The 19,578-nt window shown below is 30.4% G+C and overlaps 1 protein-coding gene across 1 annotated transcript; it reads right to left on the reverse strand.

Annotated features, from left to right (window-relative positions):
• Positions 1 to 10,883: 10,883 nt before the first annotated feature.
• LOC107443625 (protein dj-1beta) lies at positions 10,884 to 19,435 on the reverse strand (the record flags this gene model as incomplete). Its single annotated transcript, XM_016057557.3, is given in 5 exon segments — positions 10,884 to 12,137; positions 14,496 to 14,579; positions 15,539 to 15,608; positions 18,210 to 18,368; positions 19,230 to 19,435. Coding segments are annotated over 5 exon segments (663 nt in total). The 3' UTR covers positions 10,884 to 11,967.
• Between the last annotated feature and the right edge of the window lie 143 nt (positions 19,436 to 19,578).

Below are 19,578 nucleotides of genomic sequence, written 5' to 3' on the forward strand. Positions count from 1 at the left end.
CATTTATTAGTGCGAATTGAAGAGCTTGAGGTAATATAGAGATATTCCACACTTGGCCCAAAGTAGACATTTTTCTAGAAAACTTCTTCTTGGTACTATTTTCTGCTACGTCCTTAACACGTTTTGAAAATTTTCACTAGAGGGAAGCACAATATGTGACAATTTTTGTACTTATTAGCGCGAATGGAAGAGCTTGAGGCAATATAGAGATATTCCACACTTGGTCCAAAGTAGACATTTTTCTATAAAACTTCTTCTTTGTACTATTTTCTGCTAAGTCCTTAACAAGTTTCCAAAATTTTCACTAGATGGAAGTACAAAACACACTTTTATCAAAAACGCTCTTGCAAAATATTCTCCTGAAAATGTGGCTTATCATTATATTTCTCCAAGCCCTTCAGTTATTATATCATTAATGCTAAAGTTAAAAATGTGTGCAATGTTTTATCATCCATGATTAATCATTAAATAAATAAATTCACAAAATTTAATCCAGAAAATATTTTCTTATTAAAAAAAACTTTTGTACTGTCTTTTATAAAAACCCTATATTAACTCAATTCAAAATTAATTTCTTTTAAAATACCTTTGCTAAGGGGAAAAAACAAGATAATGGATATGTTTTTTTTCTCGACCATGCTTGAAAAAACAATGAGATTCTACGAAAACAATTCCTACGCTTATATTTCAAAATTTATTTGTTTAATATCATCTTCCAAATTAAATTTTCATAAATACTTATAAAAAAATTTCTTTCAATTATTCATAAAACCAATAAATATAAATTGCTTAGGAAAACAAACTCTTATTTTTAATTTTTTTTTTTTAAATATTTGAAGGATCCTTTTTTTATTTAACTAGCAGTACTTAAAGAGAAAAGTTTTGTTGAAAAGCTGAAATATTCTGCTTAATGAGTCTCAAGTATACAGAATCAGATATAACTATAAGAAGGATAAAATTCTGATATAAAATTAAAATCAAAAAACTTTATAAACAACTAAATTCAACTCTTAGTCCAGTTTTAGCAATCTTAATTGGGTAAGGCAGTGAATTTAGTTCTTTTTGATTCTTTCAAAATTATGTCTAACAGACACCTACTTCCAAGTTTGTTTTTTAAAAAAATATAAGGGGTCAAGTTAGTTTTAGTTTCAATGAGAAATCCTCCAATTGTACATCCTTTTTAGGCTATCCATAGCTTATCTAATATCTAACTTAGAATTCTGATTTCTTTACAGGATTTTAACGTGAGCACAACGACATTATTTAAATGCAAATACTTTTGTGCAAAGAAATTAATAATTTATTCAGAGACATAGCCGGAATCAATAAAAGAAATGATTACCTGACCAGTTGCTTAGTGTAACGCTCTTAAAATAATTGGATAATTCCAAGATTCAAAGGTTGAAGCTTGCACGAAAAAATACCACACGCAAATTTCTACATTTTAAGCTCACATGCTTCGTTTAATACACTTCCCGAGCTTTGCCTATCCCACCACCCTTCTGATTTTGACTCAAAGAGGGTGTAAAAGTGTGAACGTGAACATTAATTATATTCTTATTACGTATTTAGTATTCCATCTTTTGGCAACAGCAGTTCTTGTGTACGATATAGATTTTGAGTTTTTAGAATAACTGTGTGCATAAATTTTAATAAAAGTGAACAGTAAATGAACTGCTTTTGTTTTGTTTTTCCTTTATAAGTTGTTTCTTACATTATGAGGTTCCCTTTCACCTCCGTACAATTATATGGAATAGAAATAATCTCAGAAGAACTACAAACAAACAGTCTCTTTTTTAAGAAACAAGAAGAAGAAAAATCAGAAAAAGTATGTACGAGCTTTGTAAAACAAAAATGATTCTGATCTGTTAGAAAATCGTATAAAGCGTGATTTTCTTAAAAGCAGTAACTTAAAATCCGGACAACATAAAACTGGGGTTCCATTTTTTTAACATTTTTTCTTGTCCTTTAAAAATATCTTTACATATTTTTCCATATTTTCTCTATATTTTTAACTTAAATAAATATAATGATGATAAAATTAAATAAATGAATGATTAAGATTCATCATCATTCAATTCCGTTACTTTGGTAGTGTTGTTAATTTACATTTGTAGAAATAATAAGCCGATAGACTTCAACAGGCTTTATTTACTGGAGTATGGTGTAAACAAAAGTCTCACCAACTCTCACAGCTGGAGGGGGGTGGACTAATATCAAGACAGTAGTGGCGAAGGTTATGTTGGCAACATCGTACAACAAAAGACATGCAAAAACAATCGCTCCTGCTTTAAATACTAACAGAGGAGGAGGTGAAAAGGCTCAATTTGTACATACCTTGTAACTCTACGCATCATCGATAATCATTTATGCTTCCTAATATGGAAGTGAAAGAGGGAAAGAAATATAAATCTAATTATAATTCAATGGTATGTCTTCAGCCTAGAAGTCCCAAGATAGAATATCTCCACACCTATTCTTTAACAAAGACATTTTATGAAAACGCTTTGATGCCTTTATCAATACAAAACTATTTATAATTTTTGTATTACATATATGTATATATATATATATATATAGATAGATAGATAGATCAAATAGTATGTTATGTATTCTGTTTTTTACATTTTTTTTCTTCTTAATTTTGCGAAAAAATACTTGCTTGTTTAATCAATTCCAGTTTCATGATAGTGTCAAAAGAAATCACGTAAAACTGTCCTTAAGTTCACAAAATTAGAAGAGTTATTTTCGGTCCCCATCCATCAAACAGTTCCAATTTTTTCTTAAGCCCACTGAAGTGCCAGATAACACTTGAATGAAGGAAGAAAAAAAAGCAAGATGGGTCTAATGCAATACTGAAAACCTTTCCAAGTGCTTAGGTTCTTCAAATCTGGAGATTTTGTTTTCTATATTTACCTTTGAAGAGATTAATAATCAATCGTTCAAAGTTTTATTTTCATTACACTTGCCGATTTCCCGTGTTTCATACGCGAATGGCAAAATAAACGTAAATTAATAATGAATTGGAATTCATTAACTGTACGCAACTATGCACAAACTTCCTCTCAGTTTCCGCTGGCAATGAAACTGGTTTTGATGCTTTCAATCTCACTTTCCCCGTTAATAATTCGTCAAGTTTTGAAGACTTCGCGTAATTTATTTGCAAATTTTTAACATAGACTTCTATTTTTCTATAAAATTTATTCTAGTACGGCATATTCTGAGAAAAATAAATTGTTTTACATCTGTCACCATAACGTAAACATCTTTGTATCTTACAATTAAAAATTTATTCGATCATTATTAAATGAATTAATAAAATCATCAACAAACGTTATGTAGCTATAGAATATCTTTGATAATAAAGTTTTGTGCACTCAGCACAAAAAAAATTTTGAATCTTATAATTCAAAATTTGTTCTCTTACCTATAAATCAATATAAGATATTGTTAACAAGTGCCATATACTCTGAAATACATTGTTTAATAATTTGTTGAATAATTATGTATTATCTAATGGTGACATGACCACAAATGTATTGTGATTACTGCAGTGTTTATGGAACAAATTTTTAAATGAGAACACTAAAAAATGCATTACATTTAGTTACCGTGAACTTAAAACATCTTCTGGTGTGCTGATTAAATTTTGATTTTAAGTAGTCCTGAACAACGTCTGACTTATTCGATTTCTTTAGATTCAATTAAATATTAATTTTCAATTTTCTTTTATTGTTTGTATTAATAGAATCTCTAATGATTGACGCAGTTTTCCGATTTGGCACACGATTAACACATTGCCGATCGATATTGTTGCCGTTTTTATTTCCATATTCAACACTCAGCTGATCGATATTGTCGCAGTTTTTACTCCCACATTCATCTCGCAACCGATCAATATTTTTGCAGTTTTTACTCCCACATTCATCACTCAGCCGATCGATATTTTTACAGTTTTTACTCCCACATTCATCACTCTAAGCCGATCAATATTTTTGCAGTTTTTACTCCCACATTCATCACTCAGCCGATCGATATTTTTACAGTTTTTACTCCCACATTCATCACTCTAAGCCGATCGATATTTTTGCAGTTTTTACTCCCACATTCATTACTCTTAAGGCCTGGTTTCTTAGGACAAGCGCCTTATCTGGGCGTCAGCGTTAAGTTGACGTTACCCTGACGCCAACAAAATACTGGTTTGTTAGCTCAAGGCCTGGTTTCTTAGGAGAAGCGTCTTAACTAGGCGTCAGCGTCAAATTGATATAATTTTGACGCCATAAAAATACCTTTTTGTTAGCTCATCGTGAGCAGTCGGTCCAACACAGACATTATCTTGCATTGCGCATGCGTTAATATCGTAAACAAATATTTATTTTGAATTTGCATTGATTTTGTGATTGTCGACCAGTGCTTTAAAGAACAAGTAATGACTTTGTCCAAGAAAAACACATTATAGCTCAGTTAAATTAACAAAAAGAGGAAAAAGAAGCTATGCTTAATGTTAAAATTAAAAACTTGACTGATTTCAGTGCTCTGTTGTTGGCTGTTGTCCGCCATTGCTCCTGTTGTTAACGTCACGTTGTAATCCAACTGCAGTTGATTTGGACGGCAGTTATCGTTCAAGCTGAGCGTTCGATGACGTATGCTGTCAAACTCATAAATTAACCTATCAGAGGTAAACGTTCGTTTCAAGCTGACGCCGACGTTTCCTAAGAAACCAGGCCTTAAGCCGATCGATATTTTTGCAGTTTTTACTCCCACATTCATCACTCTAAGTCGATCTATATTTTCGCAGTTTTCACTACCACATTCATTACTCTAAGCCGATTGATATTTTTGCAGTTTTTACTCCCACATTCATCACTCGACCGATCGGTATTTTTGCAGTTTTTATCTGCTTTCTCACTTGATCCGTAGTCTATAAGTTAGAAAGTACGGTTGTTTAAAGTTCTACTCAAATTTTTTTAATAGCACGAATCTGTTTGATTTTTTTTAATATATAAACATCACTAACTTTTATTTATTGATACAGATGCATGCAAGCTTCTATGTTCAATTATATAAGAACGGCTTATAAGCCTTTCTCAAGTAGATGGTAGGTAGGTACTTTATTTATGTCGCACTAGAGCTGCACAATGGGGTATTGCCGACGGTCATGGAAGCATCCCTGCAGATGATCCGAAGACGTGCCATCGCAATTTTGATCCTCTGCAGAGGAGATGGCTCCCCTGCTTTGGTAGCCCGACGACTTGCGCGTGAAGTCGAGCACTTTTACGGTAGAACAGTTTAACGAGCACTGATACCGAACAACCTCGGTCCCTATGCAGACTGATCAAAGTGGTCAACCACCCGCTTGCTGACCGCAGCCAGTGATGCTTGACTTCGGTTTTCTACTGGGAACCGTGTCTTTACGATCAGTTCACTGCCAGTAGAAAGACAGATAGTACAATTCAAAGAGGGGCAGCATGAAGATATATCCAGGGGTTGCGCCGGGATTCGAACCCTCTACCTCTAAGCTACAAATCATTTGGAGGGCAATAACACTCGGCCCCCATCACCAGAATAGTATTCATGAATAACCAGGCACGGAACGGTAGTTTTACTTACGTCGCATAGAGCTGAACAATGGGCCAATGGCAATGGTCTGGGGAATATCCATGAGGATTATCCGGAGACAACATAAAGTCACCACTGTTTCGCAGAGAAGACACATTCGTAAGCATTCCATCTATCCACAGATCGTAATTTTGACCTGAACTAGGGCAAGATCAATCTCCGATCCGGTACACCCAGAGGTATTGATTTGTTTTCATGAATAACCAAAAGCAACAACAATTAAAAACTACTTTATCTCGATTGACACTTCTATAAAATTTCAAATTATTTTATTTACTCGTAGCACCTTGCGTAATACCGCTAAATAATACAAGTGACAGTATTCGAAGCCGCTAAAAAGGGAGCACGCTCTAAGTCGTTAAAATCACTATACTTCGGTACTCGTTGAAAGCATTTAGTCGGATGTTTATAGATCAGAGAGTGATTTTTTTCTTCCTATTTTACTTGGTTCGAAATCCATCGAGACTCTGTCCTTGTCGTAACTTGTAGTATCTGTTCTTCAACTAGACAAAAACTTATAAGCCGTGTACTTAGTAATGAGCTCACAGACCTGCATGTGTATGAGTAGGTAGGTACTTAATTTACGTCGCACTAGAGTTGCACAAGGGCAATTGGCGACGGTCTACGAAACACCACTGAGGATGATCTGGAACACATGCCGCCACATTTTTGATCTTCTGCAGAGGGGATGGCTCCCCCATATATGTATAAGCAACAATAAAACTTACTCTTTTTTTTTTAGGATTCTTCCTTGTCAAGCAGTCTCGCCGTTCCGTCAAACGCTCTGCAGAGTGGAGGTAAGAGAAATTCGAATTCCGTCGTAAGACTGAATGTATCATAATGTCTTGACTTGAGCTATCTGTTCTTCAACTGCCCATGGGCTTACAAGGCGAACTTTGGAGTGAGCATACATAACCTGCATATGTATGAATAACAATAAAACTTGTTCTCCCTTTTTCGAGGTTTCTTTGGCCGAGCGGTATCACCGATTCGTTGATCAAAGTGGTCACTCACCCGCTCACTGCCCGCAACCGGTAATGCTTGAATTCAATATTCTACTTGGAATCGTGTCTTATGATTAGTCCACTGTGAGACTATTTATTATTACATATCCTATTCAGGCTTGGGTGGTATTACGACTTTTGAGCACTAGTGAAATTGAAAAACAGATAGCACAAGTTACAGAAGATCATAACGAAGACACATCTAAGTTAAAGTAGCGATGCGGACTCCGAGCATTCATTCATAACAAACTCTTGTCAGAATAATCTAAGTACCATATATCTCACGGAAACCTACTAAATTTAAAAGTGAAAAAAGTTATATATAAGAAATAAGTGATGTTGAAGGTAAATTAAGTTATTTTCAGCACATCTTACACAATTTACAGAGAAATAATTTTTTTGCGTCAGACGTTGTTTATAGCAGTCTCAGCTCAAATATAGCTTTAGGGTAACAATAGATCAACTTTACTCTGTGTTGGGCAACCAAATTTTTTTCCCAGCTGGAATCACGTGAATAATTGTTTTGAATTAAAATTTTGCCTGGGAAGCCGAATAATGGGTACAAAACTTTTATGTGGAAGAAGAAAGAAAAAAAAAATTAAGAAGTTTCAAACCCAGAAATGAGATCCTTATTTCCTAAAATAAAACGTCATTTACAGAAAGGCATTAAGAATGTGTCATTCACTAAAAAAAATCTTTAAAAATTATTTAAAAAAATCATTGTTAAGCATAGCTTAAATGCAAGCCATAAAACATATAGCCATCCTCTTGGATGTTATAATTAATTATATTATTCTCTTTTTTAATTATTTTTGGAGTCGGCAATAAAACTATTTTTTTCAACTTAACACAGAGGGCCCCAAAAATAACAGACAATTTGAAAAATCTATGAAAAACAGCATGTTTTGCTGCGCTCTGCTCCGGTAACTTGACAATTCATTTTCAGCAAGTTCTAAAAAGTTTGAAAATTCATCAACAGAGGGCACTGTTAACAGGAAAAAGTGCTGTGCTGCATACGTTGAAAATGCCAATTAATAAAATATGCTACTTAATATTTCTGTAAAATTTAGTCAAAGATTCTTCAACTCACCTTAAAAAATTCTACATGATTGCTGTGTTCATTGAAATCTATTATTTTTAAAATTATATGAAAGAAGTGAATCAATTACAGTGGGACTACAAACTCTATCCTACAAGATTTGTTACTGCATTTGTTGAAAAAAAATAGCTATAAGCATGACACCTCAATTCAACAAAAATGAAAGATTGTTAATTACATTTTTCCAAAAAAACAATACGAAAAAATAAACGATACTGCTTGATACAATAAATGATGCTATATGTGTGAGCCTAATCCAATTCAGTTCAAGCTTTAAGAGGACATTTTTTAAATTTGAATTATCGAATTTCATGATTTCTACAAGCATTCATTAAAAACTAAAATAAAAAATTGGATAAAAAAATATTGTTAGTCTTTAAATCGATTATTTTAAAATTTGTAAAAAAATTAAAGGTCCTGAGCATGAAGAAAAATAAGGAATATGGCAACTAATTTAATTAAAAATCAGAACAAAATATTTTTCATCGGGACAACTATGAACTCTGCAATGCAATAATTGCATAAGATAATGCCGTGAATGTTTCAATGGATTTTATACCTACTTTTGCACATGTGTCTGTATGTAAATTCTCTACAGATGTTATTGAAACACAAAATTTGACTAATCAAGAAAGGCTAATCAGGCTAATTTGACTAATCAAGATATAACTAGACTACCGTTATCCGCATTTAAAGACATGGAGTAGGTCGAGAAATTGCAAAACTTTCCTGGAATCAATAGGCCTTGGTGGTAATGTATTTTGTCACATACATGTTGGCCATCAAACAAGTGCAGAGGTAACACTCTACCATTAGCCTAATCAGTAAAAATAAGAGTCGCCGTGGCTAAGGGGGTAGAGCGATTGCATCCTAGTAAGGCGTCCTAAGTTTGAATCCCAGCTGTGGCAAGTTATGAATTTCACACCTGGCTCGAACAATGCCGACGTAAAATATCCTCAGTAGTAGACGGTTTTTGGATTGAAATCCCCTAAAAGTCGGGCTCACCGTGGGAGGTTTTCCTCTTCCTCTAATGCAAATACACGTTAGTTTCATCAGAGTTCTCCACAAAAACTAGTTTTTCTCAATGTTAAACGCAAGAGTTCTCTTGTCTTCTGGGATACTTGATCCAGGAGTACCCTTGTTTTTCTGGGTTGGGTTCATATTAGGCTACAAAGTTAGATATTGATAGTTGTAAACTCGGAATTGGGACGGATTTTCAATGCCAGTTACGAAATAAAATTTTTAAAAAATCAGTGCCAATAAAAAATTACATAAAGTAAGCCATTTTTAAACATTATAGCTCTTATTTTTGATAATTTAATTCTACGTACAAGGGAAATACACATCTAAATTGCGAATTTAAAAAAAAAAAAAACACTTAAAAGCATGGTTGAGAAAATAGGGAGGGATAAGAATCTGTTGCCTTTCAAAGGCTTAGATATTTTAATAATAAGAAGAAGAAAAATAAAGGAGTATATGCAATGGTGGTCGAATGGTCAAGGCATGCATATGATATTAAAGAAGTTGGTTTTATTGCAGCTCATGACAATTTGTAATTCTTAATAATCAGTAATAATCAGCTCAAAAGCAAAAATTTCAATTTATTTTAAATGAACATTTGAAAAAACTGTTTATTTTAGTCTTAAAACTTTAATCTTTTAATTAAAAAAACATCTAATTTTATTTTTTGAATTGGAGTACATTATTGTTTTTGTTTTTTTAATGAACTTTATTCCTTTGTGCCAGGAAAAAGAATTTTTTTTTCTCTTGAAAATTACTTATTTTTCTCATATAATATAAATAAAAATATAAAAAAGAAGCCTGCAGTCAAAGTTGTCACTCATTTAGCACCACACGGGAGGCACATGTGAATTAAGGGTTATACTAACGCAAGTAACATTACCTCTATACGTATTTTAATCGTTATGTATTCCTATTGCTGATGTATTCACCTTCCTCGTATTCTCGCTCTTTGTTTATGTTGCCTTGTATAACATAGATTGACTTCTAATAAAGATATATATTTTAAAAAAAAGGACTAAAAAACATAGTTTTATAAAGCATTTTTTTTTCTATAAAAAAAAAACTATTTTACTCTGTTTAGCAGTCAGATGAGCCCTGTGGCAGACTAAACTCTCTAGCTCTAATATCTTTCTGCAAGATATTTTCAATAATAACAAGCGTATATGTTACTAATTTAAAATTATAAAAGCACTGAGTCTACAAAAAAAACTACGATTTTTTTTAAAAATTGAACATGTAACAATTTGTTACACTAATATTATGGGTGATATTCTCGCATTTTGTTGGGGGGGGGGGAGGATGCACAAATGATTGCTTTTGTCGCATTTTGTAAATAATCATCACAGTAAAAAATAATTAAAAATCACAAAATCCACACATAGTAGTAACTGCTGAAAAAAAAGATCGTGACAATATCACGCTAATCGGACTCCATAAATGCGTGTTTCGTTTTGAGATTAGGTTGTCGTAATAAATAATATTGCATAAAAAATAACGGATTTAAAAACTATGGAGAAATCAACTGCATAAAATTTGATAGAATAATTGTCTTCAAAAAGTATATACTCAATGGCACGATTCGAATTTTCTACATTGTTTGAAATATATCGGGATATTTAAAATCCACATGAAAATAAATATCAATAACTGCCAAAAATACAATCGGAACATTACACTGATTCACAATACTATCGGCATAAATTGAGCACATCAAAAAGTTATTACCTAAAGGCATGATTCAAATATTACATAGAAACTTCTGAGGAAAAGTAATTATTTTCCCTTTTCAAAAGAAAAATCATTCTGCAAGAACTCTAACGTTCTGTGACAATGTCGCTGCGATTCTGCCACACGGCAGATAAGTTAAATCTTTATCCACCAATACTCTTACTATATGTTGCTTTTTAATAATATCAAATAACCTAAAACTCTGAAGAGCCACATCTTGACCTAGAGGTCACAGTGGCAGCAAGTTTTTATAACACCCTATATTTTTGCCCAGGATCTTCAATTAAGCTTGGTTTCATTTCAATTGAAATTTTACAGAAATATACTTCCCATGTTTAGTTTTAACCAGTCCCCTGCTTTAAAAAGAGAGTAGTTTCAAAACTTACTTAAACAGAACTAGAATATAAAAATCACAATGGAAGACAACTTTTATTCAAGTATCCAATATGTGTACATGTCAAAATTTTAAATCAATATGATTAAAAAGGAATTGACATCAATATCAAAGAATTCATTGCAACACATACATTTACCTTTTGAGTGCAAAGAACAATTATTTTCACTAAATGCAATATACAACCATTCATTGAAAAGTTCCACCATTGCAGCAGTAATTCAGACATTCAAAATAATCATTCACAATAATCAATTAGATAATTTTAATCGGAATTTAGCCAAACATTTACATTAAATCAGAAAAAAAATCTGAGTAAAAAAACCACACAAAATAATCAATAGTTAACTTATTGAATACTTAATATTACAATAAGTACACTAATTTTACCAAACAAATTCAGAAAAAAAAACACTTTCTGGGATAACATGCCTGAGCAATAACTAATTACCTATACATTTAAAAATGGAATCAAATCAGCAGATATACTCAATTTTATTTCCTAAACATTGTTTTCAGAAACAAAATTCAACAAGCCATATAATTTTCCAATTTCTTGTCAATTACTAAATCTTCATAAGAATTGTTTCTCAACCGTCAGTCCGCAAGCACTATTGTCTTAAATTTATTAAGGATTCGATATTGAATATAATAAATATATTTTTCCCTCTTTGTTCACAGAAGGATTTCCTTATTTTGTGTTTACTTGTATTTTTTTTCTACCTAGACATGGTTAAAAAATTTCATTTCACTAACTTGTTATTCAAATAGCAAAATTAATATTTGTAATAGAGTGATTATAAATTTTATTTATATTTAAATATGTTCCAAAATATTTAACAGTGCAAAGTATGTGAATGGTCACAAACAGGCAACAAAAAAAAATAATAATAATAATTAGGTGACGCAATTTTGTATTTGTAAAAATTATGCCAATAGTCCAAATGACTGGTGATTAAATCAGGTAGAGAAATACTGTTCTAAAGTGACTCATGCTTATAGGTTATACAATAATTAATTAACGATATCCAATTTAAACAGAAATAATAAAACAAACTGCTATAAATTTTAGGGCGATATTAATCTCTATGTCATTTTATTTAGTTAATTGTGGCATTGACCAACATAGGACCTATGAGCGATTCAGCTTTCTCTTTGCCAAAGAAATGTTTAACGATTGCTAATGCAAATTCAAATGCGGTACCAGGACCTCGGCTGGTAATTAAATTCTCGTCCACTGCAACTCGATCTTCAATGTAGTTGTATTCACCTAAATGATAAGAAATAGTTGGTTGCTTATCTTTTATAAGCAAAAAACATTACAACTTATTTTTTAACAACATTACAAAACTTAAGGAGAAATAATAAGTAAATATAGGAGATATATAATGCAATTCTCCATAAATCTCATTCACTTTGCAAGTGTAAACAATGAAAGTTGCAGTTAAGAAATTTCTATAACTAAGCAAAAATTATTAACATTTTACATTATTTGTTAAATTATTTGTTAAGAGGTTACAATTCGTAAAGTTAAGCAAAACAAAATTCATAAATTTGTTATTAGTTCTAATGCTAAAGAAAACTTCAATTTTCCTTCAGCAGTTAATATAAACTTAAATAAGTCAAAAAAAACTTGTTTCTAGTTTTGTCTTATAATGATCTTCAACTGAAGTATAGTAGCATAAAAAATTAGCACAATAGGAAAAATTAATTTTATAAGTGTATAAATATATATTCCATATAATTAACTAACTGAAAAGATTTAGGACAGGTATCTAAAAATTAGGGCAAATTTATATCAAACATTCTTAACAAAGCAGCATTTATCCTTCAACTTAGCATTTCTCTAAAATAATAAAGGAACCAGTTTGTAAAAAGATAAGTTAGAAAGTAAAGATACGGTTGAACCTGTTTATCTCGAACCTCTTTATCTCAAAAACCTCTATATCTCGAAATTTCTAAAATTCCCTACATTTACTGTCTAAAATCAATGTATTTTCCATGTTTATGTTGAATTTTTTTTTCAAAATGTCCGTTTCTCTAATTTCTAATAATCAAGCACAAATGTTAAAACTTACTTTATCAGTAGAACTTCCAGACAGAGATGAATTTCGTGAATCCACAGGAAATAGGGGATGAACAGGTTGGGGGTGTTTCTTGGAATTTCAATCACTTTCCATGCACTTCCTTAACTAGAAAGGAATACAATGATTCTGGCAGTAAGTGGAGGGTTAATGAGTAGTGGCCATCAGGGGTTAGCTTTTCAACATAGATAAGAAAGCTAAGAATAGAAATTCATTTTGACCTCAAAATTGCAACCAATAGATCAAAGGATAATTAAGAGTTTTAAAGTGAACTATAGAAAACAGTTGGTATGCTAACTTGCAGATGCTATCGATGAAAAAAGTTCGATGCAATCAGAATTACTGTTTTGCCTGGAGAAATGTGTCTCTAAAAACTATTGAAAATGGTTTTAAAAAGCTGGTTTTAAGGATAGCTGTGAAGATGATGAATGAGAGGTTGAAGGCATCAGTAAAGAAGAAGAAACTGTTAACCCTGAAACCAGATTTGCCAAAATGGAATGCAATAAAGTCTGGATTTAATGCTGACATTAATTTTGAAGATTTTTACAACTGGACAACTGCCTGACAACGTGCGGAACATTGACAGATGCGGAAATCACAGATAATGTCGCAGGAATATCAGATGAAGAGGAAAAAGCTGAAGATCATATTGATGCATCAAAAGTGAATGCAAAAGAAGTAAAAAAAGCTTTAGAATTCTTATAAACTACTCTTGAATCCCAGGAAAATGTTGGCTATGAAGAATTTGCAATCTTTCTAACCTCAAAAGAATAATCGAAACAAATAAGGTTATCAGTCAAAAATCTTGGGGAAATTATTTTCAGTGTTAAATGTGTGTTTAAAAACTGTTATGTAAATATATGTGGTGTAATTAATTTAAAGAAATGTCTACATTTTTCTGCTACTAACAATTAAAGCACTTATAATAGAATTTCTTAACTAAATTCAATTTTTTTATAGTACCCGTATAGCTTGAAACCTCTTTATCTCGAATCTTTCGCCTTTCCTGTGAGATTCGAGATCAGGTTCGACTGTATGTCATTCAATTTACGTATCTTCATGAAACAAATTGTCCTGAAATTTAGGTTTTCTTTCTATATTATAGTAAAAAAAATTATTTTGCCATATTTTGCAGAAACAAAGTTAAATAACTAAGAGTACACTGAGCAGATAAGTAGCAATTTTACCAGTTTCTTATGAATTAAAGCAAATAGCTTCTGATATGCTGCTTAGCATTTATTGTAACTTAACTATAAATCTTACATAATCAAGACCCATTTTTCAATAATAAACTAAAAAATTATGCTATTTTTTAAATGATTATTATTAATTTCTTAACTCTAATAGCAATTATTCCTTTCGATAGCTATAAATCTTACATAATCAATCAATCAAGAATAATTAATTGCTATTAGGGTTAAGACATTAATTGAAACAATCATTTAAAAAATGCCTAATTTTTAATTGATTATTGAAAAATGGGTCTTTAAAAGAATGAACCAATTTAAATGCATTTTAATCATAATTACTTCAAAGAAAATTACCTGTTGATAAATCCTTCTGTTTACAAGGGTGGGAAGTGATTGTTTTTCCAGTTCCAATTGAATGAATTTTCAAAGCGATAGGAGCTTTCCATGTTAAATAAAACAAAAATTAAATGACTTAATATAAAAAATACAACATTACAAGAACTGAAATAAAAATCAATTTAAAGAAACATTGAAATTTAGCCACTTATTTTCTTGAGCAAAACTAGCTTTTATTTTTCCTTTTATTTCTTAGCTTTAAAGAGTAACAATTTAACCTTAATAATTAATGCTAGATAATAAAAAATATATCATTTCTGCAATGTAACGATAAAAAAACTCAAAATTTCATAAAATTTAAACAAAAAAAAGAATCAAATGCATAAACTTAATACTGCTTTTTGCTATAAGTATTTGCTTAATATTAATCATTTAATATATCATTTAACATAACATGCTATAATACCATAAGGTTTTAAAAAATATTAAAAAAAACACACACACAAAATGATATCATTATAAAGCAGCTTAGAATCATTTTTTGGAATGTTCAAGATCTAACTTGTGAGAAGGTTAATTATTTTATTTATTAAGTCAATAAATCTCTCAATGGGTTTATGACTTCTCAATTGTTAATTCAGTAAATAGACTCACTGAAATCTCAATATTAACCCAAGATATGTTTGTTTTCAGTCATTAAAGAAATATATATTAAATAATATATGACTATAGTATATATAACTAGTTAAGCAAATATATATAACTATAGTATATCAATTTATGTAGTTTCATTTGTGCTTTATTCACATTTTTTCCTTTTGACTATTTAGCTTTAAGTTTTACCCTTTCTTTTGTTGGATTATAGAAAATTAATATAACCAAATATTTTTCTAAGAATTAACCATATTTTCCAATTATTATTCAGGTAAATAAGGATAATTAAGGCATTGCCAACTATTGCAATTTTATAATAAAATTAATGCTTACTATCATAAAAAAATATTTTACACTTATGAAACATAAAAGTAATCGAAAGGAAATTTTTTCAGAGGAATATTTACCTGCACAAATAGCAGCAACTAATCGACCACTTTTTTCTTGAGTTTGCAACATTTCTTTAACAATATCACTCTGAAATAAATGAAAAAGAAAAGAAAAAACATGAATTTACGACAGGAAATAACTATTAAATCTGTCTACAATTAGCTAAAATTAATATATTTTTAAAATTTAAAAAGTGCAATTTTAAAATTAATAAAAGATTTTGAAACTGTACTTTTTAAATAAATTAAAAAGATTTCTTATTTCTTTCCTTTTTAATTTTATTAACCCCTTAACGACCGGTTAATTTTCAAGAAAATGGTCATAAAAGTTCCTATATTTTTTCAGACATTCAAACATCTTGTTGCTGTCATCTAGTTTAAAATAAAGTGACTATCTAAAATTACCTTTAAAATATCCTGGTACTGCCATCTGGTGTGTAGGCAAAAGAAATTAATTAGTTTTATTCTTACTGGCGAGTTACTACTTAACACTCTAGCCCGGAAATATGACGGGAGCAAGAAATAGAGAGTGAAAACTCACCCCGTCATTTTCACGGGAGCGAGAAGGAAGGGGTTAAAAAGATTTCAATAAAATTAAAAAGATTTTTAAATTTTAACATTATAAAAAAATTTAAAAGTTATAAAATTTGAAACAAAAAGTTTGTAAGGCTGTAACAAATTTTAATGCAAATTATTAAATGATTTAATGAAATGTTTACAATATATCTAACAACATTTAACTTAAGGGCTAACGATTCTGCTTATGCACTACAATGCGCAAAATATGCGAAAAATTCTCAACCGGAGGCAGAAACGAAGAAATTTTCCACCACACAAAAAAGGACCCAACAACAAAAATTTATTTTGATTAAGGCAAAATGAGCAAACTTTGGAAAAAAGATTTTTTTTCACTTCTTTATTAACATCAGAAGATAAATTTTGTAAATATTAAATAATATTATTGCATTTCAAGCAATGTGGGAGTTCGATTAGTTATTTGTAAGTAAAAAACTTGATTCTTCAAATATAACTGCTTTCTTATTTTGTCTTTTAATAGATGAAATACCTAAAAATGCACATATTATCTAAATGGATAATGAGAGAGAATTTTTCACCTGTTCAATATCACTGACCATCGTCTCTTTTTCTAAAGACCTTTGAGACTCCCCTCCCCCTTTTTTATGTTTTATCCTTTAAAACATTGTGTAAATAGGAAATTAATTTTACTTCACATAACAATATATAGTTTATGAAGATTTAAAATGTTTCTAACTTTACTTTTTAATAAAAATGACATATTTAAGTAATTAAAAAAATATATATGTGCAGTTCATAATCAATAAAGAGGGGATCTAGATTGTTTTCAATTGGGGCTCACTTTTAGTAAAAAAGGGCCCACGAATTCATGGGAATAATACTTAAATTTTAACAATCATGCGAAAAATAGAATTTAAGCTGTAATTATATTTTACATTTTTAATTAAAAGTATTTTTTTTTAATTAAAAGTTTGAATTACAAAGTTGTGAAATGAAAAGTACTAATACTTTTATAAAATGAAAAATTCAGAAGGGGATCTTAAAAAAACAATTCCTGCCTTGATTGACTACGGATTGCCAAATCAAATTGAACGTTTCTTAAGATAAAATCAATTTGTTAATACAAAGTTTTTAAAAAAAAACTGTTAAAGTCAATAAATATCATTTGTAACAATAATTAACCTATTGATCAAACCATAAACTTTTTAACAGTCAAACTGATATCTTTTAATCAAATTATGATTTAAATTATGAATGGTTATAAATTTACAAAAGGCAACTAAACTAATTAAAAATGCTTTAACTAAAAGTACATACACAAAATTATTAAAAGAAAAATATGCTTAACTAATAATTCACTTAGTTCAATTATTTTATACATTCTAAATCGATTAATAATGTGGTAAAAGCATATAATGTGGTAAAAGCATAATGTGGTAATAATGTGGTAAAAGCATAATGTGGTAAGTCGATATCACCAGCCATTGCTGGTGACCACACTGACCACAGTGCTGACGTGAAATATTCTCCGTGGTAGACGGATCATGGGTTAGAGTCCCCTTGCCGTCAAGCTAACATTGGGAGGCTCTCATGGTCTTCTTCCTCTACATGTAACACAAACGCGGGTTAGTTCCATCAAAAAGTCCTCCATGAAGGTAAATTTCTCCCAATACATGATCCTGATGTTCTCTTGTCTTCTAGATTGGGTTCAAAACTACAAGGCTACAGAGTTGAACATTAATAGTTGTAAACCCAAAATTGGAAAGGCTGTTCAACGACGGTTATAAAATAAAATAAAGGGAGGGCTGCAACTACAAAAAATGGAGTCTCTACATTGCAACATATATTTGTATATTATACCTATACATACATTTGCTAAGACTTATAATAATCAACAACAAAAATTAGTTAATTATAACATTAAATTTAAAAATATAATGAAAAAAATAGATACTCAAGGAAAAAAATTTATTTTAACAAACGATAATATTTTTTTTTTTATCTTACACATTGGACATAGTAAGTAAAAACAATTTAGATTAACAAATTAAAAAGTAAAAACAAATTAGAAATTCGAAAACTATATTTATTGATGTTGATGATGTATCGCTTAAAATAATATATAATTTACACCGTAAATAAATAAACCTACCTTTGACAAGTTTTCTGCTCCTTGCAAGCCTCCAGGCAAAATCACAGCATCAAAATTTTGTTTTGCTACATCCTGAATGCTTGCATCTGGAACAATTACTACATCACGGCTACATTTTACAGGACTGGAGCCATGAAGACCAGCAATTGTAACTTTAACCTACATTATTTAGAAAAATTAGTTGTTAAACAATACAATGTATTTCAGAAATTTCCTTATATAGGTTGATCAAATATTATAGATATAGATCAAATAAGATTTATAACCAACCCAATATAATTAAATACACAAAAATAAATAGAATGAATTGGATGGCCCACGTGATTTGAAAGAGTGATGACAATACAATAAATAATTACTTTTTAGACCCACTGGAACAAGAAAGCAGGGAAGGTCGCGGTTGAGATGGGCTGACTCAGTGGAGTCCGATTTTCTTGCAATTAATAAAAAGAATTGCAGATCAAAGATAAATCGGAAGTTGTCATGGAGAAATCTTCAGAGGAAGGTATTGGCTCACATTGGACTGTCTGGCCAACTATTATGATGATGATGAGATATCATCAAATATCATCAAAATAATATTCAAGTTTTGGTGACATCTGGGTAGTTTCCACTGAGAAACTAAAAACACAGCACAGAAGAGAATCAACTCAAAAGATATAATTTGATTTTGCAAGCTTAAAATCTAACTAATTGCAGTTCCCGCCACTGACTACAATACAAAAATATCTCCTTCGCGGGTTGACTGTCAAAGTGTAGAAAACTAAACTTATTGATTTAAACCAGATTTGCAAAAAAACCGGCCCTAATAGGTTTCTCATTATTTAATTTCGGAACTATAAACATCGTTTATGAAACTTTAATACTTTCACTCTAGAAATATGTTCACAGACGCATATGATAATACAAAAATGCATTAATTTAATGTTACATAATATTAAATGACTGTATCTGAGAATATGAAAGAGAAAATGCATTTTTATGCGGTATGAATTTGATAGAGATAAATGCATTACTTACACCAGCGCGGCGCAAAACATCAGCCGATATGATTGCTTCCATTTCCTCGGCACCCTCTGACAAAATTACTACAGCTGTTTTAGACATTTTTAAAGAAGAAATTATTTGAAAATTATAAGCTGATAAACGTAACCTACACTTAGCGAAAACAAGACTATTTAATTTTTTTAATAATAACATTATTTTCTATCACTTCACTTCATTTTCTATAAAGGTTTTCTCAAAATAATTTCAATTTTTCATTTCTAAAAAGACATATAAATTTTTATTCTTCACACGAAAATTTTCCTTATTTTATTTCATTATTATTTTCCCCATTTTATAATTTTTTTCTTTAATTAATTTTTGT

Source organism: Parasteatoda tepidariorum, chromosome 8 (assembly GCF_043381705.1).
Source record: "Parasteatoda tepidariorum isolate YZ-2023 chromosome 8, CAS_Ptep_4.0, whole genome shotgun sequence".
Taxonomy (NCBI): Eukaryota; Metazoa; Arthropoda; class Arachnida; order Araneae; family Theridiidae; genus Parasteatoda; species Parasteatoda tepidariorum.